The following is a 13,180-nucleotide window of genomic DNA, read 5'->3' as shown; positions in this document are numbered from 1 at the left end:
AAGGAACCATTTTTTTCCGGGGAAACAAATAGCTACTTTTGGAGTTGACTACAACTATTTGAGTACAGATCTCAGAAAGCAAATACTTTTTATAAATATTGGAATATTATTAGATTGGCTGCCTTCAAATAATGGCAGAACTGTATCTTGAACTGCACGTTGAAGATAGAAATATAATGAATAGAACACACACAATCTCCTATGCTATCTGACAGTCATATTGGATCTACACAATACATTTCTATGTGAACATTATGTAAATGTACATTCTCCTGAAAGTGCATTGCCTCAGGTGTACATAATCAAGTCAAACAAATTAACGAATGATATTTTGTACAGATAAGTATAAATAAGTTGTGACGCTCAACTACTGTACGGCTCTTTCAACATGCCACTGAAAAGGTTGAAAGCTGCAATAGATTTTATGATACCTGAAAATATTGCAGAATAATTCAAAGTCATTCGCAAACATTGCAAACAGCAAGTTGAATGCTTACACAGCAAATTATCCATTGTTAAAAAATAATAATTAAATCAACACTGAGTGTTGAGTCTGTGGACACATATAGACGCTGGAACAGTTAAATTAACACACTGCTAAGTGTAAAGCCTTATTTAAATATTTCCCAGAGTGCCGTTCCTTTTTAGTAAAGTTGTAGAGTTACTCCCCATGACTGTATGTATTTGTTAGTGACATGGTTGTTGCATTCATCTGTGTTTGGTCCTACAGACCAGCTAGTCAGATACTAAGCGAATATGTAAAAAACTTTTTTTTTGAACAATAACATACGTATTTCATAAGGCATTATTCTGAGGGGCTAGTTTTACCCCAATATAGGGACCTGAAACTCATACACATCACTTTGCATCAAAACCATGCCCAACATTGTCATATTTCCCAGCATGCTCTATTGCCGGTTAATTTTGTATTTTTTATTATTTTTCAATATCTATGTTTGTGCATGTACATTTATTACATTTATTGATTCATCTTATGCTACACAAAGATAATAACATAACATTTTTTCTAAACTAATCCAATCAGTTAGTTAGATTTGTTGGCACCCGTTACTGAAATGTTTGTTCCAGTTTAAATGCCTTAGGTAATTATAATACACCCAATGATATGTAGTAACTCCCTTATTATGCAATTATAAAGCACTTTCCAAAGTTCTATGTAACAACAATGTTGATTTGTAATATAATAACAATGTTACTACACATATAAAAACGGTATGTCACCTTACACCACTCACTATTAACATATATGTGTCATGTCACATCTTTAGCAGACGCTCTTATCCAGAGCGACTTGCAGTAGTGAATGCATCCATTTCATTTTTTTTTTTTTTCCGTACTGGTCCCCCGTGGGAATCGAACCCACAACCCTGGCGTTGCAAACAACATGCTCTACCAACTGAGCCACACGGGATCATTTTGAAGCTCAAAAGTGTTTCTCATGTATTTAATTCTACCTATAGGCTAGATGAAGATTCATATCGAAGAGTCCTCCCAACCACGTGCTAACGATCTCATATCTAGACTAATTCAACTAACTGTTGTCGTTTTTATGGTTCTTCATGACATACTTGGCAGCCATCAAATAAAACATTAAAAATATATAAACATTCAAATAACTTGCATATACTGTATCCTAATACCTCTTAAACATTTTTCTTCCACTTTTACATTACAGGGTATTTTGGATAGATCGTTGACAAAAAAAAAAGACAATTAAATCCATTTGAATGCCACTTTGTAACACAACAACATGTTTTTAAAAACGTAAAGGGATGTGAATACTTTCTGAAGGCTCTGTACATGTTGTCCATCCCTCAACACCCATCCAGTCATTCCCTCTGTCCAATAGGGATACAGGGCCACTAATACCATCAGGTCATATACCATTTGAATTACAGCTAAATTCGTTTTTTTTTTATTACATTTTAAATAAACTACTGTATATCAAATCTAACCGGAAACGGAATGCTTTTAGGTTATGGATGCTGCATGGAATGTAATCGACAATATTGTTACTGAATAGTCACTGCACTATAACAGGCCAGATCAGGGAATTCATTTCATTTGCACAACATAAAATTGCTTTAGCTATACAATTACTTATATTGCTCAATTTCTACATGCATATCTACACGTTTGCAGCAGGTAGGTATACTGTAAAAAGGGATGTGTATAAATGACATAACGGATGAATTAAGGAAATATCCCGACGACCGTAGAGGCCTGTTAGGTTTTTAAAGGTTGACGGTCATGATGATGCGTCATTGAGTCCTCTCCGGTGATGTCATTTGGATGGAACCAGATATAACGGAAAAATAACACATTTACGTTATTCAATATCTTACCTTCTCTTGGGCCCGTGTTAATTTTTTCTGCACGTTACTGGCAAGTTTCCCCGCAGTAACCCCTTTCCCCATCCCCATCTCTGCCATTTTGTCTTTCCGATAAGCTCTCGATTCAATATAATAAAAATAACGACTCTCTACCGAGGAAGAAGGGACATCAACGTGGACGGAAAAAGTAGTCACCACTCGTGATAGTAGACCAATGTAACGGGAACGTTTCGGAACGGGTGTCTGTGCGTGGCGAATGGTTTTCCAGTTTCCAGCTATGCGTAGGGTGGCCTACCGTTGTCAGTCAGATGATAATCATGACCGATGCAGAAGGGTTGCCTCTTAAAGCGACAAGCCTACTGTAGTTTACCCTTTATGCACTTGGTGGCGACATTGCTTTGCTCAGCTCACCAAATAAAATTGAAAGTCTAGCTTGGACTAATGACTTGGCTTGTCTTTTCACTGTGTGAGGAAGTACTGTAAAATCAGTATGGAAACACAACCAGACCAAAACAATAGTCTAGATACAGACAAAGGCCGAGGTTAGTGTCACTGCATCATACCTACACACTGTAACGTATTCTGTGGGAACACAGACGGTATAGCGCTGTCCATGGTGCTGAATGACTTTTAGTCTACAGCTTTGGTACCTGTGGTGGTGCTGAACGGAAAGCCGAGTTATGTGTGTGACTGTTGTGGACCACGGACAAAGCTCAATGGAAGGGTTTGGCCTATGTTTGTCTTCAAATATGCTCTATACACACTATATATACTATACACACTATACACACTATATACACTATATACACTATATACACTATATACACTGTACATACTGTACATACTATATACACTTTTTACACTATACAGACTATATATACTATACACACAATACACACTATATACACTATACACACTATACACACTATATACACTATATATACTATACACATTATATATACTATACACACTATACACACTATACACACTATATATACTATACACACTATACACACTATACACACTATATATACTATACACACTATACACACTATACACACAATACACACTATACACACTATATATACTATACACACTATACACACTATATACTATACACTATACACACTATACACACTATACACACTATATACACTATATATACTATACACACTATATACACTATACACACTATATATACTATACACACTATACACACTATACACACTATACACACTATATATACTATACACACTATACACACTATACACACTATACACACTATATACACTATACACACTATATATACTGAACACACTATACACACTATACACACTATATATACTATACACACTATACACACTATATACACTATACACACTATATATACTGTACACACTATACACACTATATATACTATACACACTATACACACTATACACACTATATATACTATACACACTATACACACTATACACACTATATATACTATACACACTATACACACTATACACACTATATACACTATACACACTATATATACTGTACACACTATACACACTATACACACTATACACACTATACACACTATACACAATATACACACTATATATACTATACACACTATACACACTATACACACTATATATACTATACACACTATACACACTATACACACTATATATACTATACACACTATACACACTATATACACTGTACATACTGTACATACTATATACAGTTTTTACACTATATATACTGTACACACTATACACACTATATATACTATACACAGTATACACACTATACACACTATATATACTATACACACTATACACACTATATACACTGTACATACTGTACATACTATTTACACATTTTACACTATACACACTATATATACTGTACACACTATACACACTATATATACTATACACACTATACACACTATATACACTGTACATACTGTACATACTATTTACACGTTTTACACTATACACACTATATATACTATACACACTATATATACTGTACACACTATATATACTATACACACTATATATACTGTACACACGATACACACTATACACACTATATATACTATACACACTATACACACTATACACACTATACACACTATATACACACTATACACACTATATATACTGTACACACTATACACACTATATATACTATACACACTATATTCACTATATATACTGTACACACTATAGACACTATATATACTATACACACTATACACACTATATATACTGTACATACCACATACACTATATATACTATATAAACTATATACACTATATACACACCATTTACACTATATTTACTAAACACTATATACACTATATATATTATATACACAATAAACAATATACACACTATATATACTATATACACAATATATACTGTACACACTATACACACTATATACACTATACACACTACACACTATACACACTATACACACTATATATACTGTACATACTGTTCATACTATATACACTTTTTACACTATACACACTATATATACTATATACACTATACAAACTATATACACAATATATACTGTACATACCACATACACTATATACAGGATACACACTATACATACACTATATACACAATACAAACTATATACATTATATACACTATATATGCACTAAAATACACTATGCCCACTATATACACTATATACACTATATACACTACATACTATATACACTATACATACTATATACACTATATACACTATACATACTATATAAACTATATTCACTATGTACACTATACACACCATATACACAACAAATACACTATATATACACAATACATGACATACTATATACACTATATACACAAAATATACTATATACACTATGTACACTATACATACACTATATACACTATACACACTATATATACGATACATTATGAACACTATATATACTATGCACTATATACACTGCATACACTATACACTACATATACACTCTTTGTACACTATATATACTAAACACTATACTCTTTGTACACTATATATACTAAACATTATACTCTTTATACACTATATATACGACAGAATATTATCTCTACACTATATATACTATACACTATATACTATATACACTATATACAATATATACACACTATTTACACTTTATCAAATCAAATCAAATGTATTTGTCACATACACATGGTTAGCAGGTGTTAATGCAAGTGTAGCGAAATGCTTGTGCTTCTAGTTCCGACCGTGCAGTAATATCTAACAAGTAATATAACCTAACAATTTCACAACAACTACTTTATACACACAAGTGTAAAGGAATGAATACGAATATGTACATAAAAATATATAAATGAGTGATGGCCGAACGGCAGGCAAGATGCAGTAGATGGTATAGCGTACAGTGTATACATATGAGATGAGTAATGTGGGGTAGGATAACATTATACCAAGTGGCATTGTTTAAAGTGGCTAGTGATACATTACATCAAGATGGCAAGATGCAGTAGATGGTATAGCGTACAGTGTATACATATGAGATGAGCAATGTAGGATATGTAAACATTATATAAAGTGGCATTGTTTAAAGAGACTAGTGATACATTTATTACATCAATTTTTCCATTATTAAAGTGGGTGGAGTTGAGTCAGTATGTTGGCAGCAGCCACTCAATGTTAGTGATGGCTGTTTAACAGTCTGATGGCCTTGAGATTGAAGCTGTTTTACAGTCTTTCGGTCCCAGCTTTGATGCACCTGTACTGACCTCGCCTTCTGGATAATAGCGGGGTGAACAGACAGTGGCTCGGGTGGTTGTTGTCCTTGATGATCTTTTTGGCTTTCCTGTGACATTGGGTGGTGTAGGTGTCCTAGAGGGCAGGTAGTTTGCCCCCGGTGATGCGTTGTGCAGACCTCACTACCCTCTGGAGAGCCTTACGGTTGTGGGCGGAGTAGTTGCCGTACCAGGCGGTGATACAGCCCGACAAGATGCTCTCGATTGTGCATCTGTAAACGTTTGTGAGTGTTTTTAGAGACAAGCCAAATTTCTTCAGCCTCCTGATGTTGAAGAGGCGCTGCTGCGCCTTCTTCACTACGCTGTCTGTGTGGTTGGACCATTTCAGTTTGTCCGTGATGTGTACGCCGAGGAACTTAAAACTTTCCACTTTCCAAAACTTAATACACTATATATACTATATATACTACACACTATATACACTATATACACTAAATATACTATACGCTATACACACTATATACACAAAATATACTATACACTATATGCACTATATATACTATATATGCTATACACTATATAGAGTATATACACAATACAGTATTCACACTATACAAACTATATATACTATAAACTATATACACCATATATACTATACACTATATTCACTATATATACTATACAGTATATACAATATACACTTTAAACACAATACAGTATTCGCATTATATACACTACATATACTATAAATGATATACACTATATGCACTACACATACTATACACTATATATACTATACACTATATACAATAAATATACTATACACTATATACACTAAATATACTACACACTCTATACACTATATACACTTGATATACTATACACTATGTACACTAAATATACTACACACTCTATACATTAAATATACTATACACTATATACACTAAATATACTATACACTATATACACTATATACACTAAATATACTACACACTATATACACTAAATACACTTACACTATATACACTAAATATACTACACACAAAATATACTATACACTAAATATACTACACACTATATACACTAAATACACTTACACTATATACACTAAATATACTACACACAAAATATACTATACACTATATACACTAAATATACTACACACTATATACACTAAATACACTATACACTAAATACACTAAACACTATATACACTAAATATACTATACACTATATACACTAAATATACTATACACTATTGTTGTGTGCTGACGTTGCTGACGTTGCTTCCAGAGGCAGTTTGGAACTCGGCAGTGAGTGTTGCAACCGAGCACAGATGATTTTTACGTGCTACGCGTTTCAACACTCGGCTGTCCCATTCTCTGAGCTTGTGTGGCCTACCACTTTGCAGCTGAGCCGTTGTTGCTCCTAGACTTTTCCTCTTCACAATAACAGCACTTACAGTTGAGCGGGGCAACTCGAGCAGGGCAGAAATTTGTTGAACTGACTTGTTGGAAAGGTGGCATCCTATGGTGGTGCCACGTTGAAAGTCACTAAGCTCTTCAGTAAGGCCATTCTAATGCCAGTGTTTGTCTATGGAGATTGCATGGCTGTGTGCTCAATTGTATACACCTGTCAGCAACAGGTGTGGCTGAAATACCCAAATCTACTATTTTGAAGGGGTGTCCACATACTTTTATATACACTACCATTCAAAAGTTTGGGGTCACTTAGAAATGTACTTGTTTTTGAAAGAAAAGCAGAAAAGTTTTGCGGGTACTATTTATTGAAGCTGCCAGTTGAGGACTTGTGAGACGTCTGTTTCTTAAACTAGACACTGTAATGTACTTGTTCGCTTGCGCAGTTGTGCACCGGGGCCTCCCACTCCTCTTTCTATTCTGGTTAGAGCCAGTTTGCGCTGTTCTGTGAAGGGAGTAGCACAGTGTTGTACGAGATCTTCAGTTTCTTGGCAATTTCTCGCATGGAATAGCCTTCATTTCTCATAACGAGAATAGACTGATGAGTTTCAGAAGAAAGGTCTTTGTTTTTAGCTATTTTGAGCCTGTAATCAAACCCACAAATGCTGATGCTCCAGATACTCAACTAGTCTAAAGAAGGCCAGTTTTATTGCTTCTTTAATCAGAACAACAGTTTACAGCTGTGCTAACATAATTGCAAAAGGGTTTTCAAATGATCAATTAGCCTTTTTAAAATTATAAACTTGGATTAGCTAACACAATGTGCCATTGGAACACAGGAATGATGGTTGCTGATAATGGGCCTCTGTACGCCTATGTAGATATTCCATAAAAAAATCTGTCGTTTCCAGCTACAATAGTCATTTACAACATTAACAATGTCTACACTGTATTTCTGATCAATTTGATGCTATTTTAATGTAATGTATAAAGGTATGTATGTTTATGTATGTATGTATATCTTTTTACTGCTCTTGGGATGCATTTATTGTTTGGATAACTTCATTCATTCACAAGTTTAGATAGCTTAGCCAGATCTATCTTAAAAAAGCTGACATAGCTGACATGGCTAATGGATTGACTGTCAGTGACAGACATAACAAGAGGAAAAACGGCCGATGCACAATCATTTTTCGAACTTGTACCTTGGTGTATTCTACTATTTCAACTTGACACAGTAAATTGAGACGCCCGACTGAGTTCCCAGTGGCCCGAAGCCCTAAGCGACCGCTTACGTCGCTTCTGCCTGGAACCGGTCTTGCCTGCTCTCGCTCTCCACCCATTGATATTCTGTGCTGCTCTATTCTTACAACCCCGCGTTCTTGTGCAAATGGTCTCATCCAAGGAAAGCTGTGGCTGCACGATGCTTGCAGGGGAAGCGTGAACACAAAGAAACCACAGCGGTCGGATTGGGAAGAACAAAAGACAAGAAATCTCAAACCAAGTGATGGACCCGATTTATGACAACAGTTTCAATTAAAAACAGTCTTAATTTTCTATTTCTATCCATATTCGAACCATTATTTACATGGCATGTTATAGGAGGGGGACATTACACAGTCGTTATCCAGGAGAGAGTGAAGCTTGAGCGGTGAGACGTTGTTGTAGTGTTTCCCGATGGCTTGGTGTTCGTGGGCAGTGCTCTCTCTCTGCCAAACCGTGGTCCTGGTGCCTCTGTAGCGTTTGGGACGGGCAGGGACTGGCGGGTTGACGGTTGAGGACGATGACTGTCTTGGAGGCTGCTAGTTGACACAGAGGAGAGGATTCAACGGAATCTGACTGGGCATATCTCTTGTACATGCTGGGTCGTTACGGAGGTGAGTGAGACAGGTGCAGTTTTCTTTGTTCTTCATCAATACCAGCCGTAGGTTGATTTGGACAGCGTGATCAAGGCTTTTTCTAAAGAATGCTTGTTTGCGAGACATGGAGACAACACACAGGATAATAAATCAATTCGTTGGGGGGGGGGGGGGATCATGATATTATAGAAATACCTGGGTTTGTGTTACATTGTAACGAGCCTCGTTTTTGTTCTTTTGTTTCAATAATGTTATGGTTGCCTATACCACATCTTGCTTTGTTTCCATATTCATTGTCGTAATGTCCCCACCAAACACAATTATCACTTAGTTTTTTTTATTTACTTCGTTTTTAATTCGATATTAGGGCGTATAATTTCGCGCCACAGCATGTAAACAAAATAAAGGAATCGATTGCCGGCGTGCCCACTAACCTGCCCGCGCACTCCATCATTTGCCGGAAAGTCTCCTGTGCAATCTGAAACCGTGTTGACAATCCAGCACATTGTACAGACCTAATGTAATTAGTACATCCAGCACAAACATAGCAGATTGCTTTTTAAAAATCGTTTTATACAGTTTGTTTGTATCCTAGTCTCTATAGAAGACACCATTAGGTTGGCCTATGAATTCAGCATACCTTGGTTGTTTATATATTTCAGTCTTTCTCTCTCTCTCTCTCTCTCTCTGTGTGTGTGTGTGTGTGTGTGCGTGTGTGCGTGTGTGTGTGTGTGTGTGTGTGTGTGTGTGTGTGTGTGTGTACAGTATGATGTTGGTTATGATTAGGGTCATTAGGTGTCACCATCTGGATGAGGTTGGGTCTGTTTAGGTCAAGTTAAAAGGGCAATCTTGGGAAACAGCAGTCCTGCCACCCTGAAACTTGCTTGGATTAACAGCTGAGGGATGTAACCACTCTCAAATTCACAGGCAGACCTATTGACGCAAGGACTGAGAATCCATGATATCAAAACGTTGTTTTTGATGCCCCTCCAGATTGACCCTGAGAGCATTGTGTTTAGGAATCTGTTGTCATGGGGAGACTTGTTTTACACCGCTGTGCTCGGCAGTGTTTTGGGCTGTGGTTGTTACAGACAACAACATATAAGCTACCCTGAGCAATGTGTTGTGAAAAAGCTCTTAAAAACCATTTACATTTTGAAACATTCTATTGTTTGACGATTTCTATATGCCCTCCATATGCTGAAGGCAGAATAAGTGCATTTGAATCAATACATTAGACGGGCTCAGCTTTAGGGATAGTGAGTGATGGATGAAGGAATGAATTGGGAATGTAAAATGGACGCTGCATGTAGGAAAGTGAAATGAACAGAGCTTAATGGTGTGAAATGGGGGAATTGTGTTTTTGCTGTGAAGATAGTTATGTAATAATGGGAGGATAGAGAGAACCCAAGCAGCAGCAGCATCAACGGCACGTCTCCTCAGGGGGTTCAGAGTCTAATTGAGTTATGCAGCAACAGGTCAAATGTTTTTCGTAGCTAATGCATTATCATAGATGAGAGAGGAGGGGAGGGGGGAGGTGGGAGGGAGAGAGAGAGAGAAAGGTGAAGGTGGAGACGTGAGCAGGGAAAAGTGTTGAGAGTGAGAAATAGAAGGGGGTGAGAGAGAATGGTGGGACAGAAAGAGGGAGAGAGAGAGAGAGTGGGAGTGAGCGAGAGAGGTGGGACTTGGAGAGAGAGAGAGTGGGAGTGAGAGAGAGAGGTGGGACTTGGAGAGAGAGAGAGAGAGAGAGGGAGTGAGAGAGAGAGAGGTGGGACTTGGAGATAGAGAGAGAGAGAGGGAGTGAGCAAGAGAGAGGTGGGACTTGGAGAGAGAGAGAGAGAGAGAGAGTGAGAGAGAGAGAGGTGGGACTTGGAGATAGAGAGAGAGAGAGGGAGTGAGCAAGAGAGAGGTGGGACTTGGAGAGAGAGAGAGTGGGAGTGAGAGAGAGAGGTGGGACTTGGAGAGAGAGAGAGTGGGAGTGAGCGAGAGAGGTGGGACTTGGAGAGAGAGAGAGAGAGAGAGGGAGTGAGAGAGAGAGAGGTGGGACTTGGAGATAGAGAGAGAGAGAGGGAGTGAGCAAGAGAGAGGTGGGACTTGGAGAGAGAGAGAGTGGGAGTGAGAGAGAGAGGTGGGACTTGGAGAGAGAGAGAGTGGGAGTGAGCGAGAGAGGTGGGACTTGGAGAGAGAGAGAGAGAGGGAGTGAGAGAGAGAGAGGTGGGACTTGGAGATAGAGAGAGAGAGAGGGAGTGAGCAAGAGAGAGGTGGGACTTGGAGAGAGAGAGAGTGGGAGTGAGCGAGAGAGGTGGGACTTGGAGAGAGAGAGAGAGAGAGGGAGTGAGCAAGAGAGAGGTGGGACTTGGAGAGAGAGAGAGTGGGAGTGAGCGAGAGAGAGGTGGGACTTGGAGAGAGAGAGAGTGGGAGTGAGCGAGAGAGAGGTGGGACTTGGAGAGAGAGAGAGAGAGAGGGAGTGAGAGAGAGAGAGGTGGGACTTGGAGATAGAGAGAGAGAGTGTGTGTGAAAGACAGAGAGGGGGCACATGGAGAGAGTGGTGGAACTATTAGAGAGAGGTAGAGAGGGATAGAAGGATAGAGAGAGAGAAAGTTGATTCTAATCCTATTAATCCACTTCACTGCTGTCTTTCCTACTAGCCACAGCTATACCTGGCAGCTTGCAGAGACTCTTTATCCAGGGAGCTGAGGTCTGCAGACCCAACAGAGCTTGAGCTCTGTACGACTGAGGATGTGGTGGTTTTATAGACAATATAATGTTTGTTTATTTGACTGTTACAATCGCAACCGCTGCTCTTTCTGTTTTTACACTGAACAAAAATATGAACGCAACATGTAAAGTGTTGGTCCCATGTTTCATGAGCTTAAATAAAAGATCCCAGAAATGTTCCATACGCACAAAAAGCTTATTTCTGATTTGAACAAATTTGTTTAAATCCCTGTTAGTGAGCATTTCTTCTTTGCCAAGATAATCCATCCACCTGACAGGTGTGGCATATCAAGAAGCTGATTAAACAGCATGGTCATTACACAGGTGCACCTTGTGCTGGGGACAATAATAGGCCATACTAAAATGTGCAGTTTTGTAACACAACACAATGCCACAGATGTCTCAAGTTTTGAGGGAGCGTACAATTGGCATGCTGACTGCAGGAACGTCCACTAGAGCTGTTGCCAGAGAATTGGATGTTCATTTCTCTGCCATAAGCCGCCTCCAATGTCATTTTTGAGAATTCGGCAGTACGTCTAACCGGCCTCACAACCGCAGACCATCTGTAACCGGCTTCTTCACCTGCAGGATCGTCTGAGACCAGCCACCCGGACAGCTGAAGAAACTGGGTTTGAGCAACTGAAAAATTTCTACACAAACTGTCATCAAGCTCATCTGCGTGCTCGTCTTCCTCACCAGAGTCTTGACCCGACTGCAGTTCGGCATCATAACCAACTTCAGTGGGCAAATGCTCACATTCGATGGCCAATAGCACGCTGGAGAAGTGTACCAGGCAGATGGCAGACGTTTATGGAGTGTTGTGGGCAAGCGGTTGGCTAATGTCAACGTTGTGAACAGAGTGCCCCTGGTGGCAGTGGGGTTATGGTATGGACAGGCTTAAGCTACAGACAACGAACACAATTGCATTTTATCGCTGGAAATTTGAATGATAGATACCATGACAAGATTTTTTACATTAAAAAAAAATGTTTTTGTCATTTAGCAGACGCTCTTATCCAGAGCGACTTACAGTAGTGAATGAATACATTTCATAAAAAATGTTTTTTCCCATAAT

The 13,180-nt window shown here is 38.2% G+C and overlaps 1 protein-coding gene across 5 annotated transcripts in view; it reads right to left on the bottom strand.

The window, feature by feature from the left end:
- The window catches only part of LOC115155442 (myc box-dependent-interacting protein 1), a 47,023-nt gene extending 44,376 nt beyond the window's left edge, over positions 1-2,647 (bottom strand). For 4 of the 5 annotated variants that reach the window (XM_029702059.1, XM_029702061.1, XM_029702063.1 and 1 more), the window contains exon 1: positions 2,367-2,647. In XM_029702059.1, the coding sequence (XP_029557919.1) occupies positions 2,367-2,453 (87 nt within the window). In that variant the 5' untranslated portion in view covers positions 2,454-2,647. The remainder of the gene's footprint in view (positions 1-2,366) is intronic. The other variant, XM_029702062.1, reaches the window with a different exon arrangement.
- Positions 2,648-13,180: the final 10,533 nt, after the last annotated feature.

The sequence above is a fragment of the Salmo trutta genome, chromosome 20, assembly GCF_901001165.1.
Source record: "Salmo trutta chromosome 20, fSalTru1.1, whole genome shotgun sequence".
Classification (NCBI taxonomy): Eukaryota; Metazoa; Chordata; class Actinopteri; order Salmoniformes; family Salmonidae; genus Salmo; species Salmo trutta.
The sequence above is the reverse complement of the archived record's forward strand: the minus strand, read 5'-3'. Positions and strand labels throughout refer to the sequence as shown.